The sequence below is a fragment of the Canis lupus genome, chromosome 5 (genome assembly GCF_011100685.1).
Source record: "Canis lupus familiaris isolate Mischka breed German Shepherd chromosome 5, alternate assembly UU_Cfam_GSD_1.0, whole genome shotgun sequence".
Classification (NCBI taxonomy): Eukaryota; Metazoa; Chordata; class Mammalia; order Carnivora; family Canidae; genus Canis; species Canis lupus.
The window spans coordinates 42325268-42345533 of record NC_049226.1 but is presented as its reverse complement, the minus strand read 5'-3'; the positions used below and the strand labels follow the sequence as shown (position 1 = coordinate 42345533).

The 20266-nt window shown below is 41.5% G+C and overlaps 1 protein-coding gene across 4 annotated transcripts in view; it reads left to right on the top strand.

Annotated features, from left to right (window-relative positions):
* The first annotated feature begins 12992 nt into the window (after window positions 1–12992).
* NT5M (5',3'-nucleotidase, mitochondrial) overlaps window positions 12993–20266 on the top strand; it is a 39719-nt gene continuing 32445 nt past the window's right edge. For all 4 annotated transcript variants that reach the window (XR_005359594.1, XM_038537124.1, XM_038537126.1 and 1 more), the window contains exons 1-2: window positions 12993–13271; window positions 16763–16863. Coding sequence is in view for 3 of the 4 variants with exons in the window: in XM_038537124.1 (XP_038393052.1) it covers window positions 13002–13271; window positions 16763–16863 (371 nt within the window). In the remaining variant the exon portion in view is untranslated. The remainder of the gene's footprint in view (window positions 13272–16762; window positions 16864–20266) is intronic.

The following is a 20266-nucleotide window of genomic DNA, read 5'->3' as shown; positions in this document are numbered from 1 at the left end:
ATATGTATTACCAATTGGTCCTAATTCTACCCTCCCCACAACTCCTGGAAGCCAGTAATTTACATTCTGTCTTTATAAGTTTGCCTATTTTCTGGATATTTCATGTAAATGGAATCTTATATTGAGTGACTTTTTGTGATTGGCTTATTTCACTCAGCATAATGTCTTCAAGATTTATCCATGTTGTAGCAAGTGTTAGAATTTCTTCCTTTTTAAAGGCTGAATAATACTCCATTGTCTGAATATACTACCTTTTGCCTATTCATTCATTCATTGAAGGACTTGTGGATTACTTCTACCTTTGGGCTATTATTAGTAATGCTGCTGAACATAGGTGTACAAATATCTGTTCAAGTCCTTGCTTTCAATTCTTTTGGATATATGCCCAGAAGTAGAATTGCTGGATTATATAGTAGTTCTATTTTTTAATTTTTTGAGGTATTTCTATACTATTTTCCCACTAGCAGTACACAGAATTTTTATTTCTTTATATCCTCACCAACATTTGTTATTTTCTTTTTTTTATTCATTTGTTATTTTCTATTTATTTTTTTTTTAATTTTTTAAAATTATTTATTTATTTATGATAGTCACAGAGAGAGAGAGAGAGAGAGAGAGAGAGGCAGAGACACAGGCAGAGGGAGAAGCAGGCTCCATGCACCGGGAGCCCGATGTGGGATTCGATCCTGGGTCTCCAGAATCGCGTCCTGGGCCAAAGGCAGGCGCCAAACCGCTCCGCCACCCAGGGATCCCTGTTATTTTCTATTTAAAAAAAAAATTTTATAATAGCCTTCCCAATGGGTGTCAGATGGTATCTCATTGTGGTTTTGATTTGCATTTATCTAACAATCAGTGATATTGAGCATCCTTTCATATTCTTATTGGCTATCAATATATATTCTTTGGGAAAATCTATTCAAGTCATTTTTCCATTTTTAAATGTCCCTTACATTGTTTCTGACACAAAGTCTGCTGTCATCCTTATCTTTGTTCCTCTGTAGATAACGTGTCTTTATTTTCCTGAAGGCTTTTAAGATTTTTTCTTTTTTATTGTTTTTGAGCAATTTAGTTATGATGTGTCTTTGTTTTTCCAACCATAGGAACTCCAATCATACATAACATAGAGGCAATAATAGAATTTGCAGCATAGCATTGTGGTCAGGAAGCAGAAAAATATTTGAAGAAATAATGGCTGAAAACCTTCTAAATTTAATGAAAGCCATAATCCCACAGATTCAAGAAACTCAACAAACTCCAAACACAAAGAAATATGAAGTGAACTACACCAAGGCATATACCCGAGATTAGAAAGTACTAAGGAAATCATAGACACCAAAAAAGTGATCCCATAAAGTGGTGTATGAATTCATGATCTCATCTCCAAGTAATGAATGTGTGAATTGGACCCTAAACTGTACATCAAAGTCTTTGGAAACTTAACTATGGGGTAGACCACTTCCCAGGTCTGAGACTGACAACTAGGTGGTGCACATACAGGACAGATCTGAATAGCCCTGCAACAGCTTTGAAAATAGAACTAATGAAGTTGTAGTGCACAGAAGGTTGGTAAAAAATGGTGAATTAGAGCTAACATGATCAATGGCCTGCTAAAACAAAGCAAAACAAACAAACAAAAAAATCAACATTTTCCACAGGATTTAAATAAGACCCAGTGTCTTAAAACACAATATTCAAAATGTTCAAGATACAATCCAAAATTGCTTGACATGTTAAGAACCATAAAAATGTCAAATTCCTTTTTAAAAAAAGATTTTATTTATTTATTTGAGAGAGAGAAAAAAGCATTAGTGGTAAGGAGGGGCAGAGGGAGAGGGAGAGGAAGACTCCCTGGGAGCTTGATGCATAGCTTAATCCCAGGACCTGGAAATCATGACCTGAGCAAAGGCAGACAGACGCTTAACCAACTGAACCACCCAGATACCCCAAAAAAGTCAAATTCTAACAGGAGAAGAGGCAGTCATCATGTCAACTCAGAGATGACACAGACGTTGGAATTATTAGACAGATTTTAATTCATTATAACCATGCTCCAAGAAATAAAGATGAGCACACTTGAAACAAATGGAAAGATAGGCAGTTACAGGAGAGAAATTGAAGATTTGAAAAAGAACCAAAAAGAAACTGTAGAATGGAAGAATAAAATAACTAAAAGAAAAAATGCTGCATGGGATGGATAATAGAATGAAGATGGGAGGGGAAAGGGTTTATGAATATGAAGATAGTTTAAGCTGAACAAAGAGAGAGAAAAGCCACCTAAATAAACAGAGCTACAAGGACCTGTAGAACAATCAGGTGTAACATTTATGTCATTAGAATTCCAGAAAAAGAGTAGGAAGAGTACAATGCAGAAAAAGTATTTGAAGAAATAATGGCCTAAAACTTTCCAGATTTGGCAAAAGATTTAAATTGAGAGATTGAAAAAAATTCATCAAAATCCAAACAAGATGAATTCAAACATCTATCCTCAGACCCGTCATAATTAAATAACTGAAAATAAAATACAAAAATAAATATTCTGGGATCCCTGGGTGGCTCAGCGGTTTAGCGCCTGCCTTTGGCCTAGGGCCTGATACTGGAGTTCCTGGATGGAGTCCCGCGTCGGGCTCCCGGCATGGAGCCTGCTTCTCCCTCCTCCTGTGTCTCTGCCTCTCTCTCTCTCTACGTCTATCATGAATAAATAAATAAATAAATAAATAAATAAATAAATAAATAAATCTTTGAAAAATAATAAATATTCTAAGCAGCCAAAGAGTAACAAAGCACAACATATAGGAAAAAAATGATTAGAGTGATTTCAAATTCCTCATCAAAAAACACAGAGGTCAGAAGACAGTGGTACAACATTTTTTAAGTGCTTAAAGAAAAGAACTGCCAGCACCTAATTCTACATCCCACAAAAATACCCTTCAAAAATGAAGCCAGAAAAAAGACATTCTCAGAAGAAAGAAAATGAAGAATTGGTCACATGCAAACCTGATCTAAAAGAAGTCCAAAGATAATTCTTTAGATGAAAGGGAAGGGTTACCAGAGGGAAACTTGTAACTTTAGGAATGAAGGAAGAGTAACAGAAATGGTGACTATCTAGGTAAAGCCAATAGACTAGTTTTTCCTCTTAAATTCTTTAAAGTATATATAATGCTCGAAAATCAAATTTGTAATATGGTCTGTAAGTAGCCAAAGCAATTTTGAAAAAGAAAAACAACGCTGGAGGTATCACAACTCCAGACTTAGAGGCAGTGGTAATTAAAACAGTATGCTATAGGCATAAAAATAGACATATATGTCAGTGGAATAAAAAGGAAAACTCAGAGATAAATGCACAACTATTTGGTCAATTAATCTTCAACAAAGGGAGAATGAATATCCAATGGGGAAAATACAGACTCTTCAACAAGTAATGTTTGGAAAATTGGACAGCAACATACAAAAGAATGAAACTGGACCACTTTCTTACACCATACACAAAAATAAAATCAAAATAGATTAAAGACCTAAATGTGAGACCTGAAACCATAAAAATCCTAGAAGGGAACACAGGAATTAATTTCTTTGGCATTGGCCCTAGCAACATTTTTTTAGATATATATACTGAGGCAAGAGAAACAAAAGCAAAAACAAACTATTGGTACTACATTAAAATAAAAAGCTCTGCACAGCAAGGGAACAACCACAAAACTAAAGGACAATTTACTGAATGGGAGATGATATTTGCAAATGACATATCCAATAAAGGGCTAGTATACAAAATATGTAAATAATGGATACAACTCAACATCCAAAAAACAAGTATTCCAATTAAAAAATGGGCAGAAGACATGAACAGACATTTCTCCAAAGAAGACATCTAAATGGCCAACAGACACATGAAAGGTGCTCAATATCACTCATCATCATCATCATCATTTTGAAATGCAAATCAAAACTCCAATGAGATATTACTGCACACCTATCAGCTGGGTTAAAATCCACAACAGAAGAAACAGCAAGTGTTGGTAGATGTGGAGAAAAAAGGAACCCTCTTGCACTGTTGGTTGGAATGCAAACTGGTGCAGCAACTGTGGAAAACAGTATGGGCGTTCCTCAAAAAAAATAGATAAAACTACCCTATGATCCAATTATCTCACTACTGGGTATTTACCCCCCAAATGCAAAAACGCTAATTCAAAGGGTTACATGCACCCCTATGCTTATTGAAGCATTATTTACAATAGCCAAACTATGGAAGCGGCCCAAGAATCCACTGAAAGATGAATGGATAAAGAAATATGTTATAGTTATAAAAAAGAATATTACTCATCCATAAAAAGAATGAAATCTTGCCATTTGCAGCAACACGGATAGAGCTAGAGAGTATAATGCAAGCTAAGTAAGTCAGTCGGAGAAAGACAAATACCATATCATCTCAATCATATGTGGAATTTAAGAAACAAATGAGCAGAGGAAAAAGAGAGAGAGATCAAGAAATAGACTCTTAACTGAGGGGAGATTGGTAGGGAGAGAGGGGAAATAGGTGATGGGGATTAAAGAGTGTACTTATGGTGATGTCAAAACATTTATAATAAGGTCTAATGGGGTTTTCAGTGTTTGTAGATGTAAAAATGTAACAATTACAACAGAAAAGTGGAGGGTAAATGGACCTAATAGTGGTAAGGCTTGTATATTCTACTTGAAGTGGTAAAATATTTATTCCTAGTAGCATATGAAAAGTTAAATATATATTGTAATCCTTATGTATTGTAATGACTGATAAGTAAATAAAACACTCAATAGAAACATTAAAAATACTAAACAAATTCAAATGCTCCAAAAGAGGGCAGGAAATAAAAAGCAGAGGATGGAAAAACAGAGGAAACAAACAAACAAAAAATGGTAGGCCTAAATCCAATCACATGTATAATTATATTAAATATAAATGGTTTAAACATACCGATGAGAGAATTGAGATTTTCAGGATGGATCAACAAGTAGATCCAAGTGACAAGAATCTCACCTAAAAGTTAATGCAAAGATAAAAAGTAAAAGGATGGGAAAATATATGCCTTGAAAGCACTAATCAAAAGAAATTTGGAGGTGGCTGTATTAATATCAAACATAGTAAAATTATGTACAGAGTTGTTCATAGAATTCTCTTACTATTCTTACAGTGTTTGTAGATTCTGTAGTGATATATCCTACAAGGAAAATTAACAGAAATAAAAAGATAATACTGAAAGAGTCAATTCATCAAGAGGACCTAACAATCTTATGTATGTTTAAACTAAACCTCAAAATATACGAAGCAAAATTGATTTAAAGAGCTGAAATGGACAAATCCATAATTATAGTTGGAGACTTTATTTAATATTGCTCTATAAGTAATTGATAGAACAAGTAGACATAAAATCAGCAAGGAAATGGGAAAATTGAACAACACCATCAACTGTATCTAATTGATATTTAATACAACACTTCACCTGATAACAACACAATACACATTCTTTTCAAGTGCTCATGGGATATTCACCAAGACATGCCATATAGTGGGTCATAATACAGACCCTATCAAATTTAAAAGAATTGGAGTGATATAAAGCATGTTCTCTAAATAACGGAATTAAAGAAGAAATCAAGAGCGAAAAGATAACTGGAAACTTTCTACATACTTGGACATGGAGGAACATGCTTTTAAACAGTTTATGGGGACAGCCCAGGGGCTCAGCGGTTTAGCGCCGCCTCAGCGCAGGGCGTGATCCTGGAGACCCAGGACAGAGTCCCACGTTGGGCTCCCTGCATGGAGCCTGCTTCTCCCTCTGCCTGTGCCTCTGCCTCTCTCTCTCTCCATGTCTCTCATGAATAAATAAATTAATTAAAAAAACAGTTTATGGGTTGAAGTAGAAGTCTCAAGGGAAAATAGAAAACATTTTTAACTGTATGGAAATTAAAACACAGTATGTCAAAATTTATGAGATGCAGCTAAAGCAGTGCTTAGAGGAAATAGTATAGCATTATACATTACATTATAAAAGAAGTTCTTAAGTCAACAATTTAAACTTTTGAGAAAATTACAGACTAGTATCCTTCATGAACATAAGCACGTAAAGCCTCCACAGAATATTATGAAACTGAATTCAGCAATAGATAAAAAAGTCATACCATGACTAAGTAGGGTTTATCTCAGGAATGCATGAGTTGTTCATTGTTTGAAAATCAATGTAATCCATCATATTGACAACTTGAAGAAGAGAAACTATATGATCATATAAACTGATGCATGCAGAGAAAGCATTTATCAATATTCAACATGCATTCATTATTTTAAAAAACTCAGTAGACTAGGCATAGAAAAGAACTTCTTAATCAGATTTTAACAAGTGTCTACAAAAAGCTTACAGCTAACATGATTCTTTTAAAAAAGATTTTGTTTGTTTGTTTGTTTGTTTGTTTGTTTATTTATTTATTTATTTATTTATGAGAGACACACAGAGAGAGCCAGAGACACAGGCAGAGGGAGAAGCAGGCCCCAACAGGGAGCCTGATGTGGAACTTCATCGTGGAACTCCGGGACCACGCCCTGAGCCGAAGACAGGTGCTCAGTTGCTGAGCCACCCAGGTGTCTCAACTAAAATGATTCTAAATGGTGAAAAATGAATTCTTTCCCCCAAGATGAGGAAAAAGGCAAAAATAACTTTTAAAATCCTAAAACAAAATATAATCTAATCAACACACTCAAATGTCTTAGTATTTAAAATCTTTGAGACTTTAATTTTTATGTAAAAACAGACTGGACTATAAATTTCATGGTATCTTCTATCTACTTTGTTTCTAAGGAAGTTATGAAACATACATACTCAGGGCATAGTATGCTTTTTCTTCTTTTTGACATATAACTCATATGCCATAATCTCTCACCCTTTTACAATTTAGTTGTATAATTCAGCTATTTCTCATATACACAAGATTGTGCATCCATCATCACTACTTAATTCTAGAACATTTTCTTCACACTAAAAAGAAATCACATTACCATTAACAGTTCCTCTTCATTCCTTCCTGCCTCTTTCTATCCCCTGGCAACCATTAATTTACTTTCTATCTCTATGGGTTTACCTAATCTGCACATTGCATATAAATGAAATTATGCAGTATGTGACTTTTTATGTCTGGCTTCTTTAACTTAGCATGTCTTCAGGGTTCATCTGTATTGTAGCATGTGTTATAATTTCCTTCCTTTTCAAGGCTGAATACTATTCTGTTGCATGGATATACCACATTTTGTTATCTGTTCATCAGTTGATAGATATTTGGGTTGTTACCATGTTTTGGTTATTGTGAATAATTCCCTTATGGATATTCCTGTGTAAATTCTTATGTGGATATAGTTTTTCAATGTTCTTGGGTTTATACCAAGGAGTGGATATTCTGGGTCATATGGTAACTAAGTTTAACTTTTGAGGAACTGCCAAACTATTTCCCAAAGCTGTTGCATCATTTTATAAGCCTACTAGTAATGTGTGAGATTTATTGTTGTTTTATGTTCTTGCTGCATACAGAATTTTTAGTCTTTTCAATTTTAGCTGTTCTAGTAGGCATGTTGTGGTATCTGGATTGGTATTAGATAGGGAAGCAGTCAGATACTGGCTCTGGCTTCTTCTCATCCTGAATCAGAAGTCTCAAGGGTCAGGTCAGTTGGAAACCACAGCATTCCCAGAGCCCCCTGGCATCAACAGGGAAGAGATTAAGCCTCGTCTGAGACAGATCATCTTCACTCAGTGCGAGGTCAATGCCGCCCCTCACTGGGAGTCCTGCAATATCTGAGGGAGGTAATTAGCATTAAGTGGACCTGAGGTAGATTCTTGCATAGGCTATGCCGTGACTCATGAATCCCCAGTGCTGCAACCAGAGTGGTCAGAACATGGAGGCTGCAGTGTGGAGACTTTGTGAAGAGGCAAAAGGCCAGCACCACAGTCTTCAACAGTTAGGGCAAGCAGGCCACTGAAAAAGGCTAAGGGGGTCACATGTACCTCAGTGTAGACCAGCACAGGGGTCCGGACAAGTACAAGCAGCTATACCCTGTAGAGAGAGCAAGAACAGTGAGTGGATCCAACCTTCTGCCCGCCTACCACTATGGAGATGTTGAGCTTTCTTTTTACGAGCACCAGGTTGGCGGAGAGGAATTGCCAGTAAACACTAGTCTGGGCAGTGGAAGAAGACACAGGCCCAAGTGGTGGGAGTGCCAGTCAAGAGATCCTTATCTATTTCATCTAAAGACAATATTTTTGGCATGTGAGGTCCACAACCAGTAGGGCAAAATAATCCTTTCTATCATAAAAATAAACTTTTGTACACTTTGGGCTATTTTTAATTCCACAAGAACTTTTTGTATGCCTTTTGTGTGCCAAGCATAGGGAGGAACCTGGGGAAATATGTAGTGAATCATTGCTTTGGTCTGTAAGTGAATGAGAGAACATATGGAAAGCCTTTGGCACAGTGCCTGGCACACAGTAAGCCCTCAATAAGTGTGAGTTCTTTTTTTCTCTTTAAAGATTTATTTGTTTATTTTAGTGAGAAAGAAGGTAGGGGTGCCGAGGGAGAGTGAGAAAGAGAATCTCAAGCAGACTCCTTGCTGAGCGTGGAGCCCCATGCAGGGTTTGATTCCATGACCCTGAGATCATGCATGATCTGAGCTGAAACCAAGAGTCAGACACTTAACTGTCTGAACCACCCAGGTGACCCTGGCAGTTCTTTGTCTACCCTAACCAATTAGTGGACAATCTAGGTTAATGCAGAGACTGGAAGATCATATGATGGGAAGGGTTGATTTGAAGTCATATGGGCTTGTCACAGGCCATCTGTGTTAGTTACTAGCTTTGTGACCTGGGAAAAGTTACTTCGCCCCTCTGAGGCTATGTACCTTGTAAAATGTTGATGCCTACCTCATAGGGTCATCGTGAAGATACAACAAGATAAAGTGCTTGCATGCTGTGTGTAGGTCACCATGATTGATAGGAAACAACTATCAGGTAACACAGTATCAACAGCTATCAAGGTAATACAACTGATATACATTGAGTGTCTACTATGTGCAAGACCCATTTCCAAACACTGTAAGTGTAAAAAGTCACATAATTCCACAAGAACACTATGAGGTGGGTGCTACTATTATTCCCATTTTGCAAATGAGGAAATCTAACCTAAGTGATATTTAAAGACATATCAGAGTGTCGTAACTGGTAAGTACCAGAGTCAGGATTAAAATCCAGGTGGTGGGGATCCCTGGGTAGCTCAGCGGTTTGGTGCCTGCCTTTGGCCCAGAGCATGATCCTGGAGTCCTGGGATCGAGTCCCATGTCAGGCTCCCCACAGGGAGTCTGCTTCTCCCTCTGCCTCTCTCCATGTCTCTCATGAATAAATAAATAAAATCTAAAAAAAAAAAAAGCAACCCAGGTGGTTTGGGCCCCTGGGTGGCTCAGTTGGTTAAGTGTCTGCCTTCAGCTCAGGTCATGACCTTGGGGTCCTGGGATTGAGCCCTACGTCGGGCTCCCTACTCAGTGAGGAGTTTGCTTCTCTCTCTCTCTCTCTCTCTCTGTGCTTTCTCTCTCTCTCCTATCTCAAGTAAATACATTTTTAAAAATCCTTAAAAAATAAATAAATGAAATAAATAAAACCCAAGTAGTTGGACTCCAGAGCCCACACCCCCAGTCGCTGCATTACAGTGCAAAGATCAGGCACCAGACTCTAATCAAAGTTACTAATGCATGGAGACCATTTCACAGAGTCTGGAGCGTGAGAGACACTCATTTACAGATAAATATCATTATGCACATTGTTGCAGTTGGAGTCTAACTGGACAAAACTGAATCTCTGTTCTAATGTTTACTAGTGACTTAGTGTATTTGTGATCTATTTTGTGTGAAATTGCTCCCAAAGGGGGCATTTAGAGGCTTGAAATGACAAACGCTTATCTCACAATTTCTGAGTTACAAATCAGAGAGCAGCTGAGGTGCGAGGTTCTGAGCAGAGTCTCTCATGAGACTGTAGTCAAGATATTACTTGAGGCAGCCTCATCTGAAAGCTTGACTAGGGCAGAAGGGTCTGTTTCTAAGATGGCTCACTCACATGACTATGAGGGGTGTGTGGGGGTGTGGGTGTCTTAGTTCTTTTCTGGATGTTGGCAGGAGGCCTGAGTTCCTTAACATGGGGACCTCTCCATGGGGCTACATGAGTGTCCACAGACATAGCAGGGAGAGTAATAGGAGAGAGAGAGAGAGAGAGAGAGAGAGAGAAGCTACAATGCCTTTTATGACCTATTCTTGGAAGTCACAAGTCAGCATTTCCACCATGTTATTGATCAGAAATGCATAAGTAAATCCAGCCTACATCCAAGGGCACAGGAATTCAGCTCCATCTCGTGATGGGAGAAGTATCAAAATCATTTGTTTCAAATGACCACACCAAGGGGCAAGTTATTAATCTCTCAGTGCTTCAGTGCTTTTATCCATTAAGATGGCTTAAATTAGTATTCCTCATGGCAACTTTGTGGGGTTAAGTGAGACAATTCCCACAAAGAGCCTAGATAGTGCCTGACACAGAGTACATAGGCATCCATATATGTTAGCTCTGATTACCATTTATTATCAGCTATGTTGAACCTGGCTGTGCTTCTGGTCTCTTGATGCCAGTCTTCTCACCTGTCAAATGGGTTTAGTAATATCTGCTCTGTTCAAGGCACACAAAAACTATTTGTTGAATACATGCACAAATGAATTTATTGAATACATACTATATGCCAGGCCCTGTTCTAAGCACTAGGGACATATAACTAAACACACCAGATAAGGTTTTACCCCTATGCAACATACATTCCAAAGGGGGAAGGCAAAAAATAAAAACCCACAAATAAACAATAAAGTAAATCATTTTAAAGATTAAAAACAAAACATGGCGATGCATGCAAAATAGAATGCAATGGGATACCACCAACACTCCCATCAGAATAGCTAAAAAGACTGACAACATCAAATGTTGGGGAGTATGTGGAGCAAACAGAACTCTTTCTCTCTCTCTCTTTTTAAAGATTTTATTTATTTATTCATGAGAGACACACACACACAGAGGCAGAGACATAGGTAGAGAAAGAAGCAGGCTCCATGCTGGGAGTCCGATGGGAAACTCGATCCCGGGACTCCAGGATCACTCCCTAGGCTGAAGGCAGACACTCAACTGCTGAGCCACCAGGCGTCCCCAAACAGAACTCTCATATATTGCTTGTGGGTGTTTAAAATGGCACAGTTTGAAAAAATTTGGCTTTCTTTTTTTAAGATTTAAAATTTATTTTTATTTTTTAAATTTAAATTCAATTTGCCAACATATAGTATAATATCCAGTGCTCATCTCCTCAAGTGCCCTCCTCAGTGTCTGATAGTTTCTTATAAAACTAAATACATACCTTTTTCTAGAACTCAGTGATCCCACTTCTAGGTGTTTACTCAAGAGAAAAAAAAAATCCACACAAAGACTTGTATGAGTTCATAGTTGCTTTATTCATAATAGCCCCAAACTAGAAACAGCTCAATGTGCATCAATGGGAGAGTGGACAAACTGACATATATTCATGCAATTAAATAGAATTCAGCAATAAAAGAAACTTCTGATACGCAGTGGGAAGTCTTAGCTAAGGGTCAGAGAATAACCAGAAAACGTTCCTGCAGGGATCCCATTCATTCACTCAGGGCGCTGGGATGAATGAGACCTAGTCTGTTCCCTTGAATCCAGGAGGTGCCAGGAGAGTAACCAGTTCTGCGAGGGTGCTGAGGAGCTACTATGTGTTTCAGCTGGAGCGTGGGTCGGTGGGATGCCACAGCCCAAGTACTTTTCAACTGTGCCACACTGCTTCCTTGTGGCCCTATCTCTCTGGTCTAAGAGTGGACTACCCTACCCTTGCTTCACCATAATTTCAGACAGACCCAAAAATGTCCCTTCCACGAGGGTGGGGACTTTGTTCACTGCTTGATATCTGCCACCAAGCACATAGGAGACGTTCAGCAAGTCCGTGCCAAAGAAATATAAGAATGAAAATTTGTGGCTTCATTGGCCTCTCCACTCTCTGAGGCCTTTGAGCTTGCTGCTGGCTGTCTGGCCCATATGGTGTCTTTTTTTTTTTTTTCCCATCTGGTGTCTTTGATTTTCGCACCCTCTATTCTCATCATTTCCGGTTCTGCTCCAGCATCACCTCCTGCAAGAGGCCTTCCCTGACCACCCTGTCAGTCTCCCCACCTCTCCATCATCACGTCATCCTGCTTTGTTTTTTTTTTTATTTTTCCTGTTTTTTATTTTTTAAAGCAATACCAGGGTACAAAGCAATATATATATGTATAGATTTATTTGAAAATCGCCAATATTAAGGCTTTCTGATGTTTGCAAGGTACTTATTTGTCCTACTAACATCAGCTTCTTCCCAGATGTTCACTATAAAGCAGGGAGGCTCGCCATCACCCTGTTTTGGTCTCTTCACACGATTGTCATTCTCTGAATTTTTTTTGGGGGGGGGAGGGGTGTGCGTGCCGGTTTTGTACGCTTGTTTGCTTTTCGTCAGTCTCCGCTTCTACAAGGTACATTCCAGAACGGCGGGAACCTTGTCAGGTTTGGTAAGCGCCCAGTGACACCGGCTTGCTCCACCTGCGGGGTGCGCGGCCGCTGCGGCCAGAGAGGTCCGGGGAGCCTGGGACTGCGGGTTGGCCCCAAGGCCCCGCCCCCGAGCCCCGCCTCCGCCGCGGCGCGTGCCGCAGCCTCGCTCTGGGGCCGGAGCCTGCGCGCTCGCTCCCCGCGCCCCCCGCGCCCCCCGCGCCGCCCGCGCCGCCCGCGCTCCCCGCGCTCCCCGCGCTCCCGCGCACCCCGGCCGGCAGGGGTTTCTTTCCCGCTTCCCGCGGTCATGTCTCCCGGCCCGGCCCCGCGGGGTGGCGCTGCCCAGGCCCCGGCGCCTGCGGCGAGCGAGCGTCAGGGGCCATGATCCGGCTGGGCGGCTGGTGTGCGCGGCGGCCCCGCGGCGCGGCGTTCCCGGCGGGGAGGCGCTGGCGGTCGGGCGGGCCGGCGGGCCGGGGGGCCGGCCGCGCCCTGCGGGTGCTGGTGGACATGGACGGCGTGTTGGCCGACTTCGAGGGCGGCTTCCTCAGGAAGTTCCGCGCGCGCTTCCCCGACCAGCCCTTCATCGCGCTGGAGGACCGGCGCGGCTTCTGGTTGTCGGAGCAGTACGGCCTCCTGCAGCCCGGCCTGAGCGTGAGCATCCCCCGCCCCGGCCCAGCCGCGGGGCCCCGAGCCCGCCCGAGCCCGCCCGAGCCCCCCCGAGCCCGGCGGGACTGCGGCCCTCCTTCCCCAGCCCTGGGCCGGGAGCCCGCGCGACCTTGGGTGGGTCACCTCCGCGAGCCTCGGGGTGGTCCTCTCCCGAAACAGGGGCCCCGGCGCGCACAGGAACGGTTGTTGGCTGTCACCGAGGGCTTCTCAAAAGTCAGGAGGATGTGATGCGCAAGATACGAACTCTCTCTTTGGCTGACTTTTTAGTTTTTGGTGCATTTGGCTGCAAGTCTTTAAGTTCTTTAAATGAAATAAACGTTGCAAGTAAAGTCCTCTTTGATCCCTGCGACAGGCACATGCTCATTTCTTCATCCTCACGAATTTGATGAGGGTCTGTACCATTCTTTGGTGTCCTTTTCCATGAATGCATAGCTCCCGATGATATTTGAGGCCCAGAGAAGTCGAGTGACTTTCTGGACATCACACGATGAGTCGGTGGTCAAGAAGGGGTGGGATCAGCCCCTTGGTTTATCCCCTTGCTTTGGTGGCCCACTGCATCCCCCTGACTCCTGCAGTGTTTTGGTCTCTGAGTCCATGATGCATGGAGGAGAAATATCCAGGCTTGTTTATAGACAGATGGCTTAGTTTGTCAGTTTAAACTATTTCGTGAAAGGAACAGCAGTTTTTTTTTTGCCTTGCACAAACTTTAAAGAGGCTGGATGTGTCCTGGCATCCCTTGATTGGCCACATAATAAGATCACCACCAGAAGTTTGATGATGATGATATTAGAGCTTAGAGCCTATTTTGATAATTTTTTAAAGATTTTTATTTATTTATGATAGTCATCACACACACACACAGAGAGAGAGGCAGAGACACAGGCAGAGGGAGGAGCAGGCTCCATGCACCGGGAGCCCGACGTGGGATTCGATCCCGGGTCTCCAGGATCGCGCCCTGGGCCAAAGACAGGCGCTAAACCGCTGTGCCACCCAGGGATCCCAGCCTATTTTGTATCTATAGGTTGGCTACCTTGTCTCCCACATGAGGTAGACATTATTATCTTCATTGTGCAGGTGAGGAAGTTTATCCCAAGTCCCATAGCTAGTAAGGGGCTCAGCTAGGATTTAAACTCAAGTCTGTCTGCCTTCCAACCATATTTAGCTTTCCCGACTCCAAAGTCCTCTTCTCTGTCCTGCTCTAACAAGTGACATTTCTTTTGACTAAAAAAAGGTAATTTGACAACGATCCATTTTGAGAGGCAGGTATTAAAAAGAAAATGAAGCACCAGTTCTCTTCATTGATACCATGCCCTCCAGAAGATGACTTTCCCAGAGTTCTGTGTGCTCATTTCTCCCAGCTCTAATATCTGATTGCCAATTTCAAATGGGAGAGAATACCCTAGTTATTTTTGCAGCCTCAGTAACAGACTCCGTAACAGACATTGATGTGGGTGTTCATTTATAGACAGTGCACAGTATTGGCAGTCTGGGTGCCTTATTTCCTCCCAGGAGTGTTTTGGGGTAAGGAAATAAAGCCCACCCCAACTCTGAAAAGGACAGTGGTTCTTGCAAGTCCTTTTGTACTGATGTGCAGACTCTAGATCTAAGGAGGTAATTTTACCATTTTCTAAGGATGAGGCAAAGGAACAGAGCTCCTGGGACGCTAAGAAGGCAGTGCTCTGGAAGTGACTGCTGAATTTTGCTTCTGGGAACATTGCAGGAAATGGGATTTTAATAAATGAACACCTGCCTTGTGTCCCCAGCATAGCTCACAGCAGGACATCCCTGGGTCTCCCCTTGGCTGATCTTGCCCAGCACCTACAGTCAGAAAACAAATGATGAACCAACCCACCTTAATTATGTAGGCATTTTTGCTTTACAAAATACCACTCTATGTGTATCCCCTTTGATCTTTGCAGGACTCTGAGAGGTGATCATGGCAGAGGTGGAAGGCAAAGCTCATTTTAACCGATTTAGAATCCTACACTGTTAGGACAGTTGAGGAACTCAGCCCAGAGAGAGGAAGTACCTTGACCAGAGTTTCAGGGCCAACCTTAGTGAAGGAGGGAGGGGATGCTGGGATGCTTATTACTGAGGTAAGGTGCTTAGTCCAATATCACACAGCCAAGGCCAGGACTTCTTACTCTTCCGTTAAGTGTGGTTTCCACCGGTCCATACTGCCTCTGTGATTCAAGTTCTGGCAATATCACCCATAAGTGGCCTTAAAAAAAAATTCTTTGTAAGCCTGTTTCCTTATCAAACTGGGGATAGTAATTCTTACCCTCGTGGGATGATACTAGCAATCAGTACGCATTTGCTTCATCCCACACAGCGCACAAGAACAATGCCAGTGTGATCTCCGGGTATTCCACCTGTGAGTGTGACATGGTAGTGGCACTGGTTCTGGAGTATGCAGCTTCTAACCTGGCAGAGACACTTCTGTAACAGCGCACATAGGATTTAGGTTCTTGTTCCTTGGAGGGCGGAGTTTGTCTTCCCTCCCTTTGTTCTGGGCCTGGAAAAGTGTGGCATTCTGCAAACTTGATTTTAGCCCAGTGACATAAGGTAAAAACATGTAGCCTTGGAGTTAGGAGATGGTGTTTCGCTGTGTGATATTAAGTAAATCCCTTCCCCATTCAGAGCCTTGATCTTCTTATATGAAAAATGAAGGTCTGGATTTTTGGCTTTCAGACTTTAGAAGCAGGAGAATGCTTTTCAAACCAAGTACTTATTGACACACCAATGCATAAAACAGGTAAAAGAGCTGTCCTAGTTGATACAGGTCAGGAACCTGGAGTTCTATTCAATTGACCTTCCATCTGCCCTTCCTGACCCCCTTATCACACATGGCACAGCAGTACTCAATCACTGAGTTTAGGATGTCGGGATGGCTCAGTGGTTGAGCTTTTGGCTCAGGGTGTGATCCCAAGGTCCTGGGATCAAGTACCACTTGGGCTCCCTGCATGGAACCTGCTTCTCCCTCTGCCTGTGTTTCTTCCTCTCTGTGTCTTTCATGAATAAATAAATAAAATCTTAAAAAAAAAATCTCCGAGTTCCTTCAGCTCTTGAATTTAAATACTCTAGTGCCATGATAAAACCTGATCCAACCTCAGAGCCTCTACGATGCCTCTGGCTGTTAGAATCAAGCAAGCGCATGATTCATGATGACTTGCCTTTGGCCCTGATGGCTCTAGCTGGGCCTCAAGCAGAGCAGGCTTCAAAATCCATTGCCCCTCGCCCCTTAGCTGGTCTCTGCTGGATCCTTGCAGAAGTCAGATCTCCAGGAGAGGAGGGGAACACACGCATGCTCTGTGTGATCCTCTGGCTTCCCCAGGGTATGTCTTTGGGTATGTGAGGGGGGAAGGTGGGAAGCTCACATTCTTTTCAACAGCTCTTCCCACCTGCGCCATCATCCCTGTGGTAAGGCAAGGTGCTGAGTATTCTGGAAGTCACCCACTTCTCTCTCATCTTCTTAGGAGAAGGCCATTAGCATATGGGAATCAGAAAATTTCTTTCTTGACCTGGAGCCTCTACCAGGGGCTGTAGAAGCTGTGAAGCAGATGGCCAACCTAGAAAAGTAAGTTTGTCTTCCCACCTGAGCATTTGTCCTTCCTCCTGCCAGTACCTCTGCTACTCTTTTGCTTCTCTTCCTGCCCTCTGCCTCCCTCCCCTCTCCCTCCTCACCCCTGTACAGCCCGGTGCTTATTTCTTTGACATTCAACCTGGTAACACCCTGAGTGAAACAGACTCAGTTTGTAAGCTACTGATGGTGTTTTGATCTGGTAACAGGAGAAAATGTTGAGTCTACTTGGATCTGGTTGACTGGGTGGTAGACATGCACTTTTTTTTTTTTAAGATTTTATTTATTTATTCATGAGAGACACAGAGAGGCAGAGACACCGGCAGAAGGAGAAGCAGGCTCCCTGCGGGGAGCCCGATGTGGGACTCGATCCCAGGACCAGGATCACGACCTGAGCTGAAGGTAGATGCTCAACCACTGAGCCACCCAAGTGCCCTAGACATATATTTCTTCAGCAGATAGTTGAGAACTGACTCTATTAGGTGCTGCTGGACACCAGTAATACAGAGATGAACAAACATGGTCCTGCCCTCATGGAGCTCACAGCCCAGCCAGAGAGTAGACGTTAAAGAATCTCACAAGCAAAGATACCCCAGATTGTGGTAAGTGCTGAAAAGGAAGAGAGGAAGGAGTACAAAGAGGTCTAACAGGAGACCTAACAAGAAGTGCAGGAAGCAGCAGGAGTACTACTATGTGAGATATTTCTGGTTTGTTTGAGTGAAGTGGTTGCATCTGGGAGCTGAACCTCCGTAACTGTTCACTAAAATCCATTAGCAGTTACAGATGATGTGCTTCCCTGAGAACTTGAAAAACAACAGCCATATTGAGATAGAACTCACATACAGTCCACCCATTTAAAGTGTACAATCTGGTGGGTTTCAGTATGTCTGCAGAAGTGTGCATTCCCTACCATGGTCAATTTCTGAACACTTTCATCCTTCCAAACAGAAACCCTATACCGATTAGCAGTCATTACCCCTCCTTCTCCTTCCCCTGCAGCCTTAGGCAAGCACTGTCTACTTTAGGGCTTTGTAGATTTGCCTGTGCTGGACATTTACTGTTTATTTCATGTACATTTCATGTAGTACACTATGTGGTCTTTTGTGATTGGCTTCTTTTATGCAACATTGTGTTTTCAGGCTCATATCCATCCTAGTACCTCATTGCCTTTCATTGTTGAGTAATATTCCCCAGTATGGATATGCCATATTTTCTTTATCTGTTCATCAGTTGTAGACACTTGGGTTGTTTCAGTTTTTTAGGTATTAAGATTAATATTGCTTATGAGCAAATTTTTTTGTGGCTGTATGTTTTCATATGTAGATTGTATATACCTAGGAGCAGAATCGCTGTCATGTGGTAATAAATCCATGTTTAACATTTTGGGGACCGCCAAGCTGTTTTCCAAAGCAACAGTACCATCTGACATTCTCATTAGCAAGGTATGAGGGTTCCAACTTCACACCCTTGCCAACACTTGTGGTCTTTTGTATTCTAGCCGTCCTAGTGGGTATGAAGGGATGTCTCATCATGATTTTGATTTGCATTTCTCTGATGGCTAATGATTTGAGCATCTTCTTGGGTGCTTTTTAGCCATTTGTCATCTTTTTTTGGAGAAATACTTATTTAAATCCTTTGCTAATTTTTTTCAATTTGGTTATCTTTTTATTGCTAATTTTTAAGAGTTCTTAATATATTTTAGATCATAAGTCTCTTATCAGATACATGATTTCCAAATGTGTTTTGTCATCTTCTGGATTATTGTTTTAGTCTCTTGGTGGTGTCCTTTGAAATCCAATGTTTTAATGTGGATATAGTTCAATTTATCTGTTTTTCTTTTGTCATTTGTGTTTTTGGTGTCATGTCTAAGGATCATTTGCCTAATCTGAGGTCACAAAGACTTGCTCCTGTGTCTTCTATGAGTTTTATAGTTTTAACTCTTAAATTTAGGGCTTTGATCCATCTTGAGCTAATTTTTGAATATAGTATGAGGGGAAGGCATCCCACCTCATTCTTTTGCATATGGACATAGACTTCTCAGAACCATTTGTTGAAGAGTCCCCCCACCATTGAATTGTCTTGGCTTCCTTGGCAAACATCAACAGACCATCAATGTTAGTATTTGTTTCCAGGGTTGTAAATGCTTTTATTGGTCACAGTTTTGCTAGAATCTACCAACCTGAAAGACCAATCAAACATACACTGTGAATTGGTCTTTATTGTGCCATATAAATGCCTCCAAAAATAATCAGCGTTCAAAGTTCTGACATGATAAATAGGCATCAGAGGAATGAAAAATGCTTGAGTTTGAGTTGAATTGTAGACAGACTCGTTTGGTAATTTATGTTTAGACTTGAGTCAGGTTGTACAGAGTAGTGTATTTCATTCTGGTTTATGATTTGAACTTGATTTATAGTGGAGTACTGTTGTATAACTCCTTGCATCTGCAAGAAGAGCCTGGAGAGGCAAAGCATATTTGTTTTTGCACTGCAACTTTTCAAAACTCTATTTGTGTCTGGATCAGTGTTTCTTGGACTACATTCCGCCAACTGTATTCTGGAGTGCTAGATCGCATAGTGGTGAAGATTGGGTCCTAACTGGAGTGAGACTGCCCAGGCTCAAACCCGGGCTTTTCTAGAATCTAACTCTCAGACATTGGACAAGTTATTAAGCTTTCTGGGTCTCAGTATCTTCAACTGTAAAATAAGGATAATGAGAAAGTATAGCGTGTGGCACATAGTAGGTACTCAGTAAATGTTAGCTGCTATTGTTATTATTCTGCAAGATTTAATAGGTATGCAACAGAAAAGCGTTCTTTAACCAAAACAGTGTGAGGAACATTGGATTAAGAAGGACTTTGAAGGGCTTCTGTTTTGCTAATATGCGTGGTGACTCTTCACTGGGGTAGCAGAGGATGAAGCTTTTTTTCATATGTATTCTAGTCTGGAACACTTTTTCCCACAGCTTCCCTGTTAATGCTTTTGTGAAAATGCAAGTCTAGACCATACCGTAGGTCTTTTGCCTCCATTTTGGCTCTTAACGGTGTAGATTCCCAAGGTCAGCCAATGCCCCAGTGTGGACAGAGAGAGGGGTCTAGTCAGTAACTAAGTGGATAGCTTTGTGTTTAGTGCTGAAGCAGACAAAGGCCAAGATTTAAAATGTTACTTAAAGAATATTTGTGAGGCACCTGCTACATGCTAGGCCCTGTACCACATGTTGCAGATACAGAAGCAGATGAGAGATAGCTCTTGCCTTCAAGGAGTTCACTAGGAAACAAATGACTACAATGTCATTCTAAAAGTGACACGGTAGATGTTTGAATGGATCCAGGCAGGGCTAATACTCCCCAGGGAGGCAGTGATACTTGAGCTGTCATCCTGAAAATTGAAAAGGGATCTAT